Source organism: Aythya fuligula, chromosome Z, assembly GCF_009819795.1.
Source record: "Aythya fuligula isolate bAytFul2 chromosome Z, bAytFul2.pri, whole genome shotgun sequence".
NCBI lineage: Eukaryota > Metazoa > Chordata > Aves > Anseriformes > Anatidae > Aythya > Aythya fuligula.
The window spans coordinates 21,239,662-21,258,685 of NC_045593.1; the positions used below are offsets into that span (position 1 = coordinate 21,239,662).

The 19,024-nt window shown below is 37.2% G+C and overlaps 1 protein-coding gene across 3 annotated transcripts in view; it reads right to left on the minus strand.

The window, feature by feature from the left end:
* ERCC8 (ERCC excision repair 8, CSA ubiquitin ligase complex subunit) overlaps positions 1 to 19,024 on the minus strand; it is a 34,930-nt gene that overhangs the window by 7,828 nt on the left and 8,078 nt on the right. For 2 of the 3 annotated variants that reach the window (XM_032206221.1, XM_032206222.1), the window contains 6 exons: positions 18,040 to 18,121; positions 17,566 to 17,634; positions 15,974 to 16,040; positions 13,175 to 13,278; positions 11,691 to 11,815; positions 1,420 to 1,617 (listed from right to left, as the gene is read on the minus strand). In XM_032206221.1, the coding sequence (XP_032062112.1) occupies positions 1,420 to 1,617; positions 11,691 to 11,815; positions 13,175 to 13,278; positions 15,974 to 16,040; positions 17,566 to 17,634; positions 18,040 to 18,121 (645 nt within the window). Of the gene's footprint in view, positions 1 to 1,419; positions 1,618 to 11,690; positions 11,816 to 13,174; positions 13,279 to 15,973; positions 16,041 to 17,565; positions 17,635 to 18,039; positions 18,122 to 18,763; positions 18,820 to 19,024 lie in introns of those variants that run through there. The other variant, XM_032206223.1, reaches the window with a different exon arrangement.

Sequence of the window (19,024 nt, forward strand, 5' to 3'; positions counted from 1 at the left end):
ACCTACTGGAGCTCATGGGTGGATGCACACATACTCACTAATCACGAGTGATTGTTTTCTAAGGATCTTAAAAGGGAAGCACAACACAGAAAGATGCATTTCCAGGCTGGGAAACGTGATTTACATTGAGATTTAAGTCTCATCTCTTCAGCTTATTAAAAAGAATACCAACAATGACTTTATATAAGCACACAATCATTTTCATTTGGAAACTATTTAAAGACAAAGGGCTTTTTACTTTAGTCAAGGACAGTCAAAAAAAATTAATAAACAGAAACTAAATCCAGAAAAGCTGTATCTTAGATACTACATGAACATTCCACCTTTCAGTGGATCCACTACCTGACATTCCACAATGTCTTACCAGGTCTAATAAAGCCCTGGCTGTATCGATTCCTCTCTGTAAGTTGTTCAAAACTTTCTGTGACGTCTATCTCAGTGGCAGGGAAACTGTTTAAATCAAAGTTACAGGACTCAAAGTGAGAGCTACCAGATTAAATTCTGATGTGTTTTATAAGAGGTCACAAAAAGTACCACTAGGCCTTTCTTGACTAAAATATTTCTGCCTGATATTATAGAATGGAAAGACTAGAAAGGTGCAGCTGGAACATTAGGCACAATCCTCAACACCTAAAGGCAAGTGTACAATGAACTTAAAATCCATGCTAACCTTTACTCTGCTCTTGCCACACCACCATAAGCACAATATGTTGTAAAATATCATATGACAAATTGGTCTTTGTTATTCTTAAATCTTTAATAATGAGAGAAAAATATACCACAGGAGGAAAGGGAAAGTGTGAAAGAAAATAAAAAGTTTGGCAGGGCCACAAATCCCTGTAATGCTACGCTGTCTCTTAGATGAAACATTTTCAGATTAATTTAAGAAGCTTATCGAGCTTATCGAGGCTCAATGACTTTATTCAAACTGTTCATAGATCCAGTGACGGGTATAGCTACAGACATCTGAACCAGATTATATTAGCCAAAAACTTGAGAGGTTTCTCAGTACTGCAAGCAATACTAACGCACTTCACCTCAATGAACTACATGTTCTTTCTTACTGTGAGTATTCTTAGGTATTTCAGGGAAAGGCAAATACCTCCTCTTCACTCTTACAGAAAACAGGAAAACGTCTTAACGTACATCATGTATTAATAGCAATATATTGTCAAAAATTATTATAGGTATATGGAAAAGTTACCTATGTTAGAAGAAATGAATAGTGGATGGAACCCAACATATAAAGGGCCATCACAGGAACTTGACCAAACCTTTTTTCAGTCAACACAAAGGCCACCAAACTCCCTGTTTAGTCAAGTTTTCTGATTAAAGCTCTTCCCTGAAAATGTTTCTTTTTCTGCATATGGTTTGTTAATCTGCATAAATATTCCAGGTTGTCTCCAATACTTTACTTACCTGAAAGTTAGGTTGAAATACACAGCAGCCAACATTATTATAATGTCCTCTAAGCATAGTTACCAGTTCTCCTGAGAAAACTGTATAAACAGCAATGGTACTACCACATGGTACAAAGGCAAACTCTGGACTACAGCCACAAGAGACGGCGAATTTGAGTCCTTTTCTACTTTCATTGCGGACTTTACCATAGTTCACCTGCAAAATAAAAGATGATGTAGTTAGCTATTAATTAAAATGACAGGAGATAACTTTGCATAAAAAGGTCTATTTTATTTCTTCATTGATATCCAATAAAATTCATTAAGTAAACTTCACAGTGCTAACTCAGCTCTTGAGATTCCCAGTTACTGATGTGTATCAAGAGAATAATTTCGTCCTGTTTATTAATGTTCACTCTCTCCTTAGCATTAACTTCAAGGAAGGGAAAGACAGATATGCCTAAGAACCAGCAGTTTCACACTTGGAAATAAAATTTGCATAGGTTGTTACATGCTAGATCTACACTGAGCACCTAAACTACCAGTGAAATCAGAACTGGTTCAGGAATTACCTCCTTAAACATACTCCTAGATGATCCAACATAATTTCTTTCTCTCAAATATTGAAACCATTAAAAGAACTCATTACACACAACACTATACAGTTATAAGACATATTATTTTAGGTTCCAACAATTGGATATTGAACATTTAAAGCTTTAAAGAAACAGCAATTACCTTGTCACAGCAAGTTCTCCTTACAATATGCCAAGTGCACAAAAAAAATACATTGATACATCACATCTAAGTATTAATTTTCAAATAGGAACAGAAGGAAGAAGGTAACCATGTTTTTCTAGTTGGTAGTGGGTGTAGGTCAAGCCACAGGGTTTTATTTACAATTTCAGCAGGAAATGTAAAGGTGGTTAGTGGTTTCAGCCTAGCTTTTATTGAGTGCATTCATGTCAGAAAGATATTTAAAATCCCACCAGTTTTCTGCAAGACTTTTGTCCACAGACTGAAGAAAAACTGACCTACCATTACTTTCTCACTCTGTAAATACCCTTTGTTTATCAGTCACCCAGTGCTGCAGAGAACTAAACTTCTGAAGTTTATGCACCAGTAGGATAGCAAAGAACAGAAATGTCAGTCTAGCCAATGCAAGAACTAGCTCTCAAGAGTTTCTCAGCAAGTCATCCTTTGCTCTAGGAAGAAAGAACAGGGGAAAAGCATCTGCAACACTGAGATTCTGCATCTCTCCCTCATGAGTTAGCAAGAAATGACAGAAGATAATAAGGAGTATGAAAACAACTGAAGCGCAAGCAGAAGGATGGCATTGGTAAAGGACGCCAAAGCCAATAGTAAAGCACTTAATAATTTGTTAAAATATTATGTATTAGTTAAGAATGTCAAACAAAAATTCCCTGACCATATAAAAATGTCCCTGCCCATGGCAGAGGCATTGGAATAAGACAATCGTTAAGGTCCCTTCCAATCCAAACCACACTATTCCATTAAAAATGCCTGTCTTCTATCAGCAGCTAAAACTTGGAGTTCACCACTAAGAAATTCAGTATTGTTCACTGTAAGAACAGCTGGGCTGGGAACAAATGCCACATTTCTGAGACCCTGGCTTAGGAGTTGTGTAAAGTGCCTTGAGAATGAAAGTAGTATTAAAAAGAATAGCTTATTAGCATCTATACATTCAAGCTCTTGGTAAGTCTTATACAGATAAAAAGCTCCTGAAGGTTAAAGGCATTGTTTCCAAACTGGGAACACTCTAGCTGGAAACATCAGTCTAAGTAGGACCTCTATAATACATCAGAAGTAATTCATGAAAAAATACAGAAGCATATTTACAAGAAGAGCTGTACTGGGCTTACGTGGCAAGGTTTTGGTAGCAGGGGTGTTGCAGGGGTGGCCTCTGTGAGCAGAGCCCAGCAGCTACGCCATGTCAGAGCAGAGCCAGCTCCAGCTGGCTCCAAAAGGGACCTGCCACTGGCTAGAGCTGAGCGAGGGAGCAGCACTGGTTGGGCCTCTGAGAGAGCAGCTTGAAGAAAGGGGAAAAAAACAATTGCTGTGCAACAGCAACTCAGAGAGAGGACTAAGAAGCAGCTCTGCAGCCTCCAGGTGAGTGCAGCAGGCTGTCCCCCTGCAGCCCATGGGTCCCACATGGAGCAGATCTCCACGCTGCAGCCCGTGCAGAAGCCCCCGGTGGAGCAGGTGGATGTGGCCTGGAGGAGGCTGCGGCCCATGGAGAGCCCCCGCAGGAGCAGGCCCCGGGCCGGAGCTGCAGCCCGTGGAGAGGAGCCCACGCAGGAGCAGGGGGTCTGGGGGGAGCTGACCCCACCCGTGGGGGACCCGTGCTGGAGCAGGTTGCTCCTGGGGGATGGATGGACCCCGTGGGACAGAGCCGTGTGGGAGCAGTGCTTGAAGAGCTGCTGCCTGTGGGCAGCCCCCGCAGGCTCAGCTGGGGAAGGACGGCATCCATGGGAGGGACCCCATGGGGAGCAGAAGCAGAGAGGGACCAAGAAGGAGTGGAGGAGACGAAGCATCAGGGACTGACCGCAGCCCCCATTCCCTGTTTCCCTGTACTGCTTGGGGGGAGGAGGGAGAAGAGGGTAGATGGAGAGAAGGTGGTTTAATTTGCTTTTATTTTCTCACTGCTCTAGTCTGCTAGTGATAGGCAATAAATTATGTTAATCTCCCTATGCAAGTCTGTTTTGCCTGTGACAATAATTGGTGAGTAATCTCTTTGTCCTTATCTCAAGCGATGATCCTCTTTTCATCATGTTTTCTCCCTCTTCCTCTGAGGAATGGAAGTGAGAGATCTGCATGCCAGAGCTTAGTTAGCCATCAGCATGAAACCATCACAACAGTATAGCTTACACCTAAATAAACTTAATCAAGACTATTATAATTTTGACAAATAAAATGTATATATTTTTTTAAGTAGAGGGGGAAATCAATTATGAATGCCTGAGATTCACAAAATATTTCATGATTTAAAAGAAATAGTCTAATAAAAGTTACAATATTTTAAGACATTATACAAATTCACAGTACTACATAGCATTATATAAATTTTATTTTCAAATAATACCTTCCTGTAACCATTGCTCTTTGACAAAAATGCACACCTACTTGTATATGCACTGTTAATAAAGCTCCCTGGGTTAATTTTAAAGCTCTCTATCTCATTTCCATGGCTTTTAGTGAAAAAAAAATCCTCTGTGTGAAATCTTTCAACAATAAGCTAACGCATTTGTAAAGGTTGTCAGGTAAATATTCTAAAGCAGATGTCTTTCCTTGCCAGGTTCTTGATCCGTACCATGTTGATTGCCTTCATACATTTGAGGCAAATACAAGGATCAGTCAGGATGAGCCAGGCAAGGAGGGAGACTACTTGTTGCTGTAAGGTTAAATAAAGTGTGTTCATATCTAAGAGCACTTATGTAAGAAAAAATTTAGTAAAAAGGAGTCTAGAGAAAAATCTCTCTCATCATAGAAGTGTGTAGAAAGACACAGTTCTATTAGCAAACAGATAGGTTGTTGTTTTTCTTTTTATATTGAAAGAATATTTTCATGAGATATGGGTATTACATTATGTCCCTTGTGGATACTATTGCTCATTTTGTAAAGATAGTGTCTGTAAACACTGACTGTGTTAAGCCTTGTTAATGCTAGCACTTTTAAGAGGCATATTACTGTGCCTATAAAAAGCAATTAAAGTCCTTTTCATAACATGTCAGCTGTAAGAGCCACAATTCCCAAGTCACAACACTACTCATAGCAAAGGCATGTACAATAAAAGGGAGGAGTAAAGGCTAGGAAGAAAAAAAATCTGGATATACGTGGTGTAAACACTCCTGTTGGTAGAGATGCAATGGAAAAGAAAGAACGTTGCCAAAACAAGAACTGAATTAAGATCATAAAAATTGTTTTTGTTCTTTGAGCAATGAAAGAAACAAAAATCTGCCTCCTCCTATTTGATTATTCCTATTTTCAGTGAATCAGTGCTCTGTATTACATTTTGCAAAAAAGGATGCACACAAGATGTGAACAATTCCAACACTAACTTCTTTTACTAGCAGAAACAATCCAGTAGGCCCCAAGTTAGTCTGATTGCTCAAAATTTTCACATGCATGGATTAATTTCTGTATCTTTTGATGGAGGAATGTTCAAATTTGAAGGAAAAAGACGATGTATCTATCACTGAGGTATAGACTTCAGAAAACCATTGTGAAGAGTTGTTAAGCATTATATGAAGCAGCTTAAACTTTTGATGCAGATTTTCTTCTTTGCACACATTCTTCAGCATCTTAATTCTCTTTTGTGCCCAGTGGATTGCTTAATAAGGATGGGATGCTGAATAATTGCATTTTAGAACTTACACCTTTTTCCGTGGCAACAAATAACAAGTCTTTAGTTTGTTTTATGTCAATGCTTTACTGAGTGATTCATCACAGGGGTCTTATCTTAAAAGGAAAGAAGAGATGCTAAGTGCTATTACTGGTTTATAATGCAAACCAACAAATCATAGAATCATAGAATATCCTGAGTTGGAAGGGACCCTTAAGGATCATCAAGTCCAACTCTCGACACCGCACAGGTCTACCCAAAAGTTCAGACCATGTGCCTAAGTTCACAGTCCAATCTCTTCTTAAATTCAGACAGGCTCGGTGCAGTGACCACTTCCCTGGGGAGCCTGTTCCAGTGTGCAACCACCCTCTCTGTGAAGAACCCCCTCCTGACATCCAGCCTAAATTTCCCCTGCCTCAGCTTAACCCCGTTCCCGCGGGTCCTGTCACTAGTGTTAATGGAGAAAAGATCTTGTCAAGAAGTCCCTATACTCTGAGTTTATAACTGTAAAGGAAAACTGTTAATTATCTCTTGTAATGTCCAAACCACCTTTCACTTTTTCCAGTTACAATGTTTATTCTCTATCATCTACTCAGTATTTTTGTCTGAACAGCTTGTGATGTTTGTTGATTACCACAAGTACTGAAAAACTGCTGTGCAAAATGGTCTCTTCTTTGAAATAACTAACCTTAAAAAAGAATTATAGTTTCAGTGCTGTTATTACATACCAGCTAAATAAGTGTATCTGTGCCACAGTTTGAAATTCTGCTGCAAAAATAACTATATAGTATTTAATTAAAATTAATTGATAGGGTACGTTCTCCTCGATCCTCACAGTTTAATTTTTATTTTGATCAGACTTTTGAAGTCTTTGTGTTGTCATGTAGCTGTGGAATGACTGCAGTCAGCGAAAACAGATGATGCATTTGTTGCGTGCACAGTTTTAATTGGCTTAATATCCCCAATGTAAGTATAAAGGCACTAACCACATATATTAGGGCAGTGAGGGAAGAACATCATGTTGTCTTCTACAGGAAAGCTACAGTATCACTTCCACAAGGGGATCCCAAATTGCTATATTTTTCTCAGCACTGCGAGCACAGTTTGTTTTACTTCCATGCCTCCACTCTGTAGAATAGTGCAGTTAATGGACTGGGATGTGAGCATCCTACAGTGGCACTGGCAGCTTGTTTCTTGTGCAAACTTCTTGAAATGCTTTCTGTTAGACTAACTCCAGCAGAGTATATTAAGAATGGTCAATCATAAAAAAAAATCTTTCAACACAGAGGAAAAGCATGCTTTGCATTAAAACTGCAGTGTCACCTCATACCAGAGCTGGCACTTGCCCAACCGCATAAGGAACCAAATCAAAGACAGCTCAAACTACAGATTAATAATCAGTTATTTCTAAGGAGCTCACTGAAAGGTCACAATAGGTGTATGGGTGCTATATGGTGCAAAGGCATGCCAGTTAAAGTGTGTGATAGGGGAGAAGTGCGGTTTTTACATATGTAAGAGCAGTGTATATATGTAGTGCATATATATATATATATATATGTAGTATATATATATATACACACACACTACATATATGTAGTATATATATGTGTGTATATATATATATATATATATATATACACACACTACATATATATCTGCTGTCTTATTCCTTGAAACAGCAATTATGCATTTCATCAGCTTAATTATAATGAAATTACAGCTGAAACTCACTTGCTACTTTGGATGTAATTGTTTCAATTTCCTCAAGCAGTTAATCAATCTTATGTGGAAAGATGGGCTAGGAAGAAACACTGAATCAGAATATCCTGATTTGGACAGGACATACAAGGATCATCAGGTCCAGCTCCTGGCTCCACACAGGACCACCCAAGAATCACACCTTAAACCGTATTCGTTGTAACATTTCTCAGTATTTTTTCTTATAATATTCACATCTTAGTTTCTTCTTCTATCTTACTAATTGAAGGAAGTTAAAAAAAAAGCTGCACAATTTTTACTGTATTTAATTCACAAAAAGGAAAAAGAATAGTAGGTACAATATCTCTTTGTTGTTCATACCTAAATGTTAGAACTAAAGTGCTTTTTTCAATGTTTAAATTGATATTAGTCATTTGCATTTCTGTAGACTATCCACATAAAAATACACTAAAATTTTCAATAGAAGAGTTGAAAACATAAATCAGTTGGCATTCTAATAATAATAATAATAATAATAAATAAAAATAACCAAAACAAGAAATTATAACTCAGGACTCTTGGTCCTTGGCTCTCTCCACTGAGACTCTTCAGGGGGGTCTGTCCAGTGGGACTGGTACTGTTTAATATCTTTATAAGTGACATAGACAGTGGAATTGAGTGCACCCTCAGCAAGTTTTCAGATGACAACCAAGATGAGTGGTGCAGCTGATACCATTGAAGGAAGGGATGCTACCCAAAGGGACCTGGACAAGCTAGAAAAGTGGGCCTACATGAACTTTATAAGGTTCAACAAGTTCAAGTGCAAGGTGCTGCACCTGGGTTGTGGAAATCCCAGACATGAGCACAGACTGAGGAAAGAACTCATTGAGAGCAGCTCTGCAGAGAACGACATGGAGGCTCTGGTGGATGAAAAGCCTGACATGAGCCAGCAGTGTGTGCTTGCAGCCCAGAAGGCCAACTGCATCCTTGGCTGCATCAAAATAGGTGTGAACAGCAGATGGAGGGAACGGATTGTCCCCTTCTACTCTTCCCTTCATGAGGCTCCACTTGGAGTGCTGCGTCCAGGTCTGGGGCCCCAAGCACTAGAAGGACATGGACCTGTTAGAGTGGGTCCAAAGGAGGGCCATGAGGATGATCAGAGTGCTGGAGCACCTCTCCTACGAAGACAGGCTGAGGGAGCTGGGGCTGTTCAGCCTGGAGAAGAGAAGCTCTGGGGTGACCTCATTGCAACTTTTTCAATACTTAAAGGGGGCTCGTAAGAGAGATGGAGAATGACTTTTTGCTTGAGCAGATAATGACAGGACAAGGGGAATGGTTTTAAACTAACAGAGGAAAGGCTTACATGAGATTTTAGAAGGAAATTCTTCACTCAGAGGACAGCACGGCACTGGAACAAGTTGCGAAGAGAAGTTCTGTATGCCCCATCCCTGGAGGTGTTCAAGGCCAGGTTGGACGAGGCCTTAATCTAGTGGTTGGCATCCCTGCCCATGGTGGGGGCATTGGAACTACGTAATCTTTAAGGTCACTCCAAACTCAAGCTGTTCTGTGGACTCTCTGGATTGAAACAACCAAATGACAGCAGCCACTTTGAGATCTGTCTCAAAGTCAGAATCTTCTAGCTTAAGTATTCCAGCTAAAAAAAAAAAAATCCTCCCAGTGAAAACAACAACAAAAAATGAAGTAGCCAACTTTTAGGGAAAAGGGTCCATAAGCATTCTATACTAATGATTTGAGAAATTTGGGAGGACACCTGAAATTTATTTGTATTTGCTTCTAGCATTTGCACTTAATCCTACTTGCATATTCAACCCCCCAAGAGTAAAAACCAAACTTCATATAGTTATCAAGTATTTAAAGCTAGTTTACGGAGAAGTACTCATGTTTCATATCTGCTGGTGTATGGTTCTTTGTCTCTTCATAAAAGTCAGGTATCCACCAAAACCTTTATTTGTCAATAAAAATTCCTGCTATAATCAGGAATAATAAACTGGGACATCAGGGGAGAGGAAGCATATATACGAATTTGGGTGGAGAGGTGTAGAAAAAACGGAGCCATACAAGCATACGGAGGTTATTTTTTGCGTACATTTTCCCCCAGTGTGGTGGCAGATTCAATATAGTCACCTGCTGTTAGTGCAGGCTTCTTTATATATTTCTATGTCTAGCCAAAGAGAAGGGTGAAGGTGGCATTAACAAGGAGAAGGGGAAAAAAAAAGTTCAAAAGGACTAGCTAGCAGGGGAAATAAAAGGACTGTGGTATGAGCACATTACCTTCACATGCATTTGTCTGCTGGTGTCTTAAAATCATTTTAAGAATACCTCTAGATAGGGTATGAGAATAAAGAAAACTGAGCAAAATAAATCTGGACCTTAGATAACAAGATAGGATCATGCTATTCAATGCCAAAAAAAAAAAAAAAAAAAAGTAGAACAGCCAATGAAACAAGTCAATGAACTAACAGGCACAGAAAAACAAGAAACAGTGACCCAGCTGGTCGTAGTAGAGTGAACAAACTGTATTATCTACTTTGGTAATGGTGATTTGAAGACAGAAAGATGTTTGTATATAAAGTACTGAAAACAAGTTGGCAAATATGGGTAGCATGGGGATAGAAAAGTGCTTTCATTTAAATGCCTACAGGGAATGTTTTTTGCTCTGTTCTGAAACTAAGCAGCAGAATTAAAACTGACAGGCATAAAAGGTGGGTCTGTGTGAACCTCATGAAGTTCAACAAGGTCACGCACCTGGCTGGGGCAATCGCAAGCACAAATACAGGCTGAGCAGAGAATTAGCTGACAGCAGCCCTGAGGAGCATTTAGGGGTGTCAGTTGATGAAAAATTCACCGTGAGTGGGCAATGTGAGCCTGCAGCCCAGAAAGCCACCTGTCCTGGTCTGCATCAAAAGGAGTGCAGTCAGCAGGTGGAGGGAGGTGATTGTCCCCCTCTGATCTGCTTTTGTGAGACCCCGCCTGAAGCACTACATTCAGCTCTAGGTCCATGTAAGAAGGACATGGACCTATTGGAGCGAGCCTGGAGGAGGGCCACAAGGATGAATGAGAGGGCTGGAGTGGCTCTCCTATGAGGTAGAGGTTGAGGGAGTTGGGGCTGTTCAGCCTGGAGAAGAGAAGGCTCCGGGGAGACCTTAGAGAGGCTTTCCAGTACCTAAAGGGGTTCTGCAAGAAAGTTGGGGAGAGACTCTTTGGAAGGACTATAGGAATTGGACAAGAGCTCTAAACTAAAAGAGGGAAGATTTAGATTAGATATTCAGAAGAAATTTGTTACTCAGAGTGTGGTGAGGCACTGGCACAGGTTGCCCAGAGAAGCTGTGGATGCCCCATCCCTGGAAGTGCTCAATGCCACACTGGATGTGTGGCAACGTGGTCTGGTGGGAGGTGTCCCTGCCCATGGCAGGGGGTTGGAGCTGGGTGACCTTTAAGGTCCCTTCTAAGCCAAACCTTTCTGTGATTCTTTGAAAAGATTTCTAAGACAGAGATAAAAATTATTTTCCTGATAGCAATGACAGACCATCTTATCATGACTAGCTAAAATCCCATGGTAATTGACCTATTACTGTGTCTTTCTTTCAATTTAAATATTAAGATCAGTAAATATAATCGTCTCCTATATTAAAACAGGCCATAGAAAGCACTGGAGCAACAGAGGAAATTTTCTTCCTGTTTGGTTGCAATGCAAATACAGAGAGATAGAAAATTTTGACATGTTCTAAGACTCCCCGGGAGAGATTCCACAAAAACATAAAGGAGAGCTGCAAGAAAGCCAGACAGTCAATTAGTGAAACACTCTGATATGGACACGTGTCCTGTAAATAGTACAATGGCAACTAAATTCTACAAACAGTCACTGTGTGTCAAGTTTTTCATTACTGTCTGAAGCATTTTCAGCTATGCTTACAAATAATGAACTTCAAGTAAACGATCAATCTTCAAGTAGACCCAGGCTTCTTCATATATATATATATATATATATATATATTTATATTTGTATTTATATATATATTTAATTTTAATGAACAAAAATAAGAGAACTCTGGAAAACAAAATGCTCAAAAAGTCTTCAATGTGATTAAGCAGCTATATCCTTTATGAAAATCAATAAACAGCTGAAGTTGTAATGACAGTTGCGCAATAAGTGATCTTTTAAAATCAAATGTAAGTAAAATTATAACTGAAGATCCTTGAAAACTTACTAATGTGTTTTCTCCAGTGGAGCTGTTCCAGAGTCTCATCCGATCATCTGTACCAATGGTCAACAGATGAAGCCCATCACTCATATAGCATAAACCATTAACTCTCCCATTGTGAGCTGTATTTGCTGTCAGGAAAAAAGAGTTGGTTCAGATTTCCACAGAAGAATTTCTGTTTTGTATACACATTTAAAAGTATGGTACTTAAAGTACTGTTTAAATGGTAATGTATAAGTAAATTAATAATTTAACTCTTGGTTTATAAAAGCATGACTCTCTCCATGGTCACTTAATTTAAAAGAAAAACAATAATAAACAGCTGGTATATACAACAGTTCATTGCAAATATTGCTCATAGCTTAATAGAAATGCATTCCATTGATTTCACCTGGCAAAACTGCATATTCTTAAGTAGGATAAAGTGCTAAAATCCAGCTCCATTCTACCACAGCACAGCTATGGTGCCCACAAATTAACTCACTGAGAAATAGATACGGTATCTCTGTCTGCATTGTACAGCAGTGCACAATTTTATTCTTCTTAACCTCTTAGGTTAAGAAGAATAAAAAAGCAATATCTGTTTTCCAACAATATTAACCACTAGGAATTATGCTACAAAAATCCCTTTATTCAGAACCACAATATACGGTTTCTACTTTGTGAGTTAATTCCACTTACTATGTATTTTTAACTCAGAGCAGAGACTGTTCAAGTAATTTTTTGGCTTTCCACAATTAAATATCTTTGGTCCAAAGTTGATACAGAGTTAAATTTATGAACTATAATCTATGATACTGAATCTTTCCCTTTAATTTAGTTTGCTTTTTAGGAATAGAAATGTGACCTGAAGCAATACAAATAAGTTAATGTTGTAAGCTAATAAAAATTGATACTAGGCACCATGTAATGTACTGAAAGAAGTGTTATTTAATTTTACAGGAAGCTAAATTATACTATCATAAATCTAAACCCTGTTATATACCCTATAGGACATAATTAAGTAACATAATTGATTTTATAGCACCACATCTGAGTCAAAATATTCTAGTGGCTTGCATTGGAATCAAGATTAATTTAAATAGGAAAAGGAATGTTCTTTTTGTGGGTTTTGTTTGTTTTGTCTTGCATTTAAGAAAGGGTAATTAACCACTGGAACAGCTCACAAGGTATGAAGTGATTGTTAATTTTATGAAACCTAATCTATATCAGCAATGAATTCTTCTGCTCATAAAATGGATGTCAAGTTTTCCCGTTTTAAAGGAAAAATCATTTAGAACAGACAAAATACTGTTGTCAAGGAGATGTCTCTAAACGATAACCCCAACCACAAACACAGTCTCTCTAACAGATGTACCCTAAAAAATTCAGTCGAATGTGTTATGCAGTAGTTAACAGCTGGGTGACCATTACTGTCCTTGTATTCAACATGTAGGAAATGTAAGAAAGCTAGTTACAAATGGATTACTACCAGTTATGGTCTGTTTTACCTGCCTCAGAAGATGCTTTGGTCTTTTCTCCATTGTGCTGATCAAGCGTAGTTAGACATCCAGATGCTCTCCTCACATCCCATAATTTTACTTTACTGTCAGCACTAAGAAAAACAAACTTCACTGATGTATGCATTAGGGAAAATGCTTTCACCCAGGTCGATATCTGACTTTAGCCAACCCACCTGGCACTCACCCTGGTCCAACAACTACTCTGAACTACTCATCATGCACTCACATTCAAGCCAATAGGATTTCACAAAGAGATTTTAAGACAGACTTCAGACTTTTGTTTATATGAATTAATAAATACAGCTGGTATCCTTTAAGCACCCAAGTTAAGAGTGAAACAGTTGCCTGGGAACTCAGGCAACTGCTTTTGCTATTGCAGCAGTATAGTGTCTCTGGTACACAAGCTAGCTACCTACGTGTAGGCTGGCTAAGTCACATGCTCAGTTATCATACAGCACAATGACTGAAAAAACAGCGTGACAGCTGGCTTCTGTAAGAATGTACTGGGCCTGTCTACATTGTCACACTGGCACAAGGAGGGAAAAAACAAGTTTAACTGTATCTTTACCAGCAAAAAAAAAACCAAAAAAAACCAACTATGCTAACTGTTGCATAAGTTCCTGCACAGATGCAGACAGCAACACTGCAGACAGTGCACTTTGTTTGGCACCTTGATTTGAGCACTCCACTAGTGTGCTTCATGTGTACCACAAGACTCCGAAGTATATGTGAGAAAAATTCATAGAAAAGGCCATTTTCCATGCACTAAGTGCACGTGTTTAGATGTGTTCACTAAAATGATTTGCAGTTCCCCTCAACTTAACCATCCTCTTCGATTAAAACAACCAAAAACATAGATCACTTTGCACCCCAGATAAACAAAGACAACTGCAAGGATGGTATAACCAAACTGCTTCTTAGATAAGCCATCATCTACCTGAAGTAAAACATGCCTGTTCCTGTGCATTCTCAAGTTAGATCTGCACATTAATAGTGAAAACATATATAGTAGACATATACTGACTGATCAAAACAAAAACGACCATCTGTCAGATTATTCCACATCTCTTCTGCACCTGACAAAGCTAATATTCAGTTCTTTTAATGTAAAAGCAAGCTCTTCTGTGCTCCCCTCCACTAGACTGGTTCTGTTTGCTTCCAAGAGGTATTCCAACTGAATAAGGCAACACATTACTCCGCTGCAAACAGATATTGTAGGACCATAAATAGAGGTCATTGAGGTTTGAGCTTATCATAAAGTGAGCAACCAATTGCAGGTAGTTCACTGAAATATTCTTGACAAGGGCATATAAAGAGATTTCTTATTACAAAAGCCTGTCATCCAGTTTTGATGATGCAGTGTCTATTGGCTAATCTTTTCAAACCATTTCTAATGAGAAAGAAAGAGCTTATCTTCTCTAGTGCCTGAAACTGAAGAGAATGGAAAACATCCAGAAAATAACTCTTCTCTGACCATTCCAGTCTCCTGGAAGAACTATAGAAGTGCCCAGCATCATGTAGAGAATTTTAAAACATATTTCATAAGCAAGTCACATAAATATATATATACAGTATATAGCATAATATATTTTCCTTCCCTGAAGTGATGATAGGCAAACATACAATTGCCTAGGAAAATTGTTATATTGGATAAATATGATCAGTCTAGATTCTCTTTTTATTTTAGCAGTACTGGTCAGTTTCTCCTCTGTATTTTCATTACTTCAGTGTTGACAAGTCTTATCCATATTTGTCTTGGCAGGCAGAAAGACTGCATTATGTTATTAGGAAACAGTAGTCCAATAATAGTAGTAAATCAAGAAATGAAGCCAGGAGAAACATATTTAACATGCAATTATCATAAGGCAACATAACAAGATAGGTAGATGCAGTTTATAGTTGCATGACTTTGAAGCAAAATGCTTCAGATGTCAACAAATCAATATTTAATAAATATCAAAAATTGCTACTATTTGTGTGATGGAAAGACAAGGCAACAGTTTTTCATTTGCTAAAGCAAAATCACACAAAAATTTTCCCAACTCTTTTGAGCCTTCTAAAAGCACAGCAGCACAAAACAAGGGCATGTAACCCTGTCATTTAAATGAATTGTACAGACTTGAATTCTGTAATTGAATTATTCAGATTTCACTCTCAGCTTAAAAAAAACAAACAACACCAGCCATTTCTCTCTATAATTCGAAAGAAAAAAACTTGCCATTCAAAAACTGAGTAGTGCCAGAAAAATCAACTCTAACTGTTTCAAAAGCTATAGGAAAGCCAAGAATATCTTTTACATTGCAAATGGCTAGGATAAAAAAAATGCTCTGCAATTATCAAAATACAATACATACTGACTGAATTACTGAAGCTGGGAATTATTTCAGCTAACCTACCTGTGCTATTTGACATAACTGACCATGATTAACCAGGATGGTATTGTGAGCTGAACATGTGTTACTTTGTTAACAAACAGATTAGCAACATGCTTACCATTAAACAGTATGAAGTGATCATCTCTATAGTGCTATATAATTTGCCTGTAACTTTAAATGCTACTACTATTTTCAAAACTCTGTACAATCTTCCTATAAAATAAGCATAATTTGGATAGCTCTTCAGGCTGCTTTTCTGGAGTAAGATCTACAAAAACGAAAAAAAGTTAAAGCAAACAATGAAGACTAACTTTCAAAGTGCATTTGAATTGTAAAGTGCATGCACAATGAATACATCAAATTTTGCCATTAGACATTTTTATTGTATGTAACAGCAGAGCAGTATCTCTACCTTGCTGTTGCCAAAATATATTCATGACGTGGGGACCAAGACACTGCCAGTACTTCTTGCCTGTGACCTACAAACAGTAAGAGAAAGCTTATATTATATTCTAGGAAAAGATTTATACACACTATTTTATATAAATGACTAAAAATAAAACAAATGATTAATTCTATAAAACACATCAATCCAGAACAATAATCTAAATTGCCTAAATTGTAACATGTATTTGGATTTTGTGAAAAAAAATATTTTGAGCTAGAGATTATTCCCCTTTCCTCTTCCTCATGTGGGACTGCAATGAGCTGAATGTGAGGCATGGAGTATTACATATGTATAACTTTTGATAACAAAGATGTTTTTATATATGCAAAATACAATATAAAACAGCACTGCTGTTGAGACTACTTTAAGTGTCATTATTAAATTTCAGCACTCATGTTCTCAAATGCAGAAGAAACATTACTTCTGTCTTTCAGCAAGTATTTACAAAATATTTAACCAAAAAAATGCTTATCCTATAAAGTTTTATTCAGCTTACCCTTAAACATTCTGCTCTTGAATTTGGTGTAACCCTTATTATGTTCTAGATATTAAGATAAATGTTGTCTTAGTGGTAACATACCCAGTGCAGCTTAGTGGTAAGAAATATATATATAAACTTTACAAATTGGAAAGTTTCAAAAACATTAAACAAATACAGACAATAGGAAGTCTGGGTCAACCTAAATGCAATGATTGTAACTAAACCTCACATAATAATATAAACACAGTCCTGAAAAATAAAGTCAAAAATACATTTTTGCTATGCAGGTTAGAGTTATGTGAACCACCTTGATTCTGGTGCATTAGTTGGCTTTCCATTACTTGACCATATGTATAAATAGTCATCCCTTAAAAAGTAAACACTAGGAAAATATGGAATTTTAGAGAAAGTTTTGAATATTACTTGCTTTTTACTACAACCTCCTAAATATACTGGGAATTTCTTATAAAACACCAAAAACCTGCTATTAAACAGTGCTTTGTAGCAAAATAACACTAGACAGTAAGGGCAAATTCTTATTAAGTACAAAAAGTAATACATTACAGAATAAGAAAAAAATATAGCTTACTAAATTAGGTAAATACAAGGGATTAGGATGGTATTCTTCTAGAGTAAGCAGTATCTTACTTTTTATTGACACCGATAAAAAAATATGCAAGCATCTCTACAGAATATTTTGTTAAAAAGAGTGACATTTTTTGTTCGTTAAAATAAAAACACCCCCCTAAACAGCATTCCCCATATTGAATTTATGTGAATACAAACACAATGCTAACACTTAACCATGTAATAATTAGTAATCACTATTGATTAGATCATGAAAGTGTCCCAACATTTGTAATAATTATTCATTAATTAATATTTGTATTCTCCAATTCATTACCACTAGACTAACACCCAGAAGAATCTTTTTCACTGTGCAACTTTCACAAATGGCACTAAATACATTAGTCATGTTACTTACAAAGAATACATTGTATACAATGTTTCTTTATAGGGCCTAGTTTACTCAAAGTAGTTATTGTTTAACATTTATGTTTCAGACTAAAAGTACCCTGCAGAATGTGAGAACAGGATCCAGACTTCAAGTCACAGAGCTGTACTTTGGGGCTTTTGGTACCAACTGTAAACAAGAGAAACAAAAGACAGCTGAAAAAATACCATAATTTGAAAGAACAACAATCTTAGCAGTAACAAAGAAGTAGAAGAAAATTTTAGTGGCTTAACTGTTCATCTAGTGAGAGTAACAAACTCTGTAACATTTACATTTTTATTGCAAGTAAATTTACTATCTAACAAGTAACATGTAGAAACTGGAGGCAAACAAGACAATACTCATACAACTTAAGAATTGAAAATACTGTCTCATCAACACCATTCAACCAACTGAAATGTTTTTTTCAACAATGTCTTTTTTATGAAGACTGAAATTATTTAAGAATGTCAGGAGGAGAAAAAGTTATGAATATTACTTGCTTTTTACTATAACCTCCTAAATACAGGGAATTTCTTAAAAAAGTGCACATACCTGCTACTAAACAGTGCTTTGTAGCAATTGGAGACATGTGATGGCTATAGACTGTTCCCTCAAAGTGAAATACATCTGCAATCTGATAATAGAAAGATTAAATTAATCGGACTGTAAATATGTTATCAGAATGGAAATCCTCACAATTAAGTATTTTTCGAGTCACAGCTACAAATAAAGCTAATACAAATACTACTATTTGCACACTAACAATAACTCCCCTAGTTAGAAATCCAATCATGCAAACATTGCTAAGTAAGAAAGTTTGCTTACAACACTAGACAACTATGCCAGAGCTGGGAGGAGACCCAGAAGAAAGTCCAAGGAAACTGGCTGATCAGAAACATGAATTCAGAGGGTTTATGGATTATCACAAATTAAAAGTAAGCAAAGAAAAAGAGCAAAAAAGAAAGCTGCACTATGGAGAAAAAGTCAACAAGGAGGTACTCAGCCTAGATCTAAAAGCCTCTTGTCAATGCACAAGCCTTGCATGCTAACTTACATTCCTAGAAATAATTTATATTTATAAAAACAAACAAAAAAAACACATAATTAGTCACTTTGTGTTAAAAATTAATGAAATATTATATTGGCTTTAATAATCAGTACAATGAATTTCAGGTATCATTGCTTTTGTTGTCTAAGTCTAAAATACTGAATAGGAAAAAACTAATCTTCACACTATGTTTTTTGTGTTTAGTGGAAGAACAGGTCAATCAATTACCTTCATGTGAACATTGTGTCTTGTAAGTGATGCTCACAAAACCACCTGGAAGATGAACTGAACTGTGCATTTAGGAGATTTAGCGACTGCAAACATATCTTTACACCTCACAAAAAAAAAAGTCTGTCATCCTAGGAACATAACTTATACTTTTTTAATTTTTCATTCTTTCACTGTGCATTGAAACAACATTCAAATAGCACCAGTGTAAATCCATTAATACTGGAGATCCATTAATATATGAATACTGGAAGCAAAGTA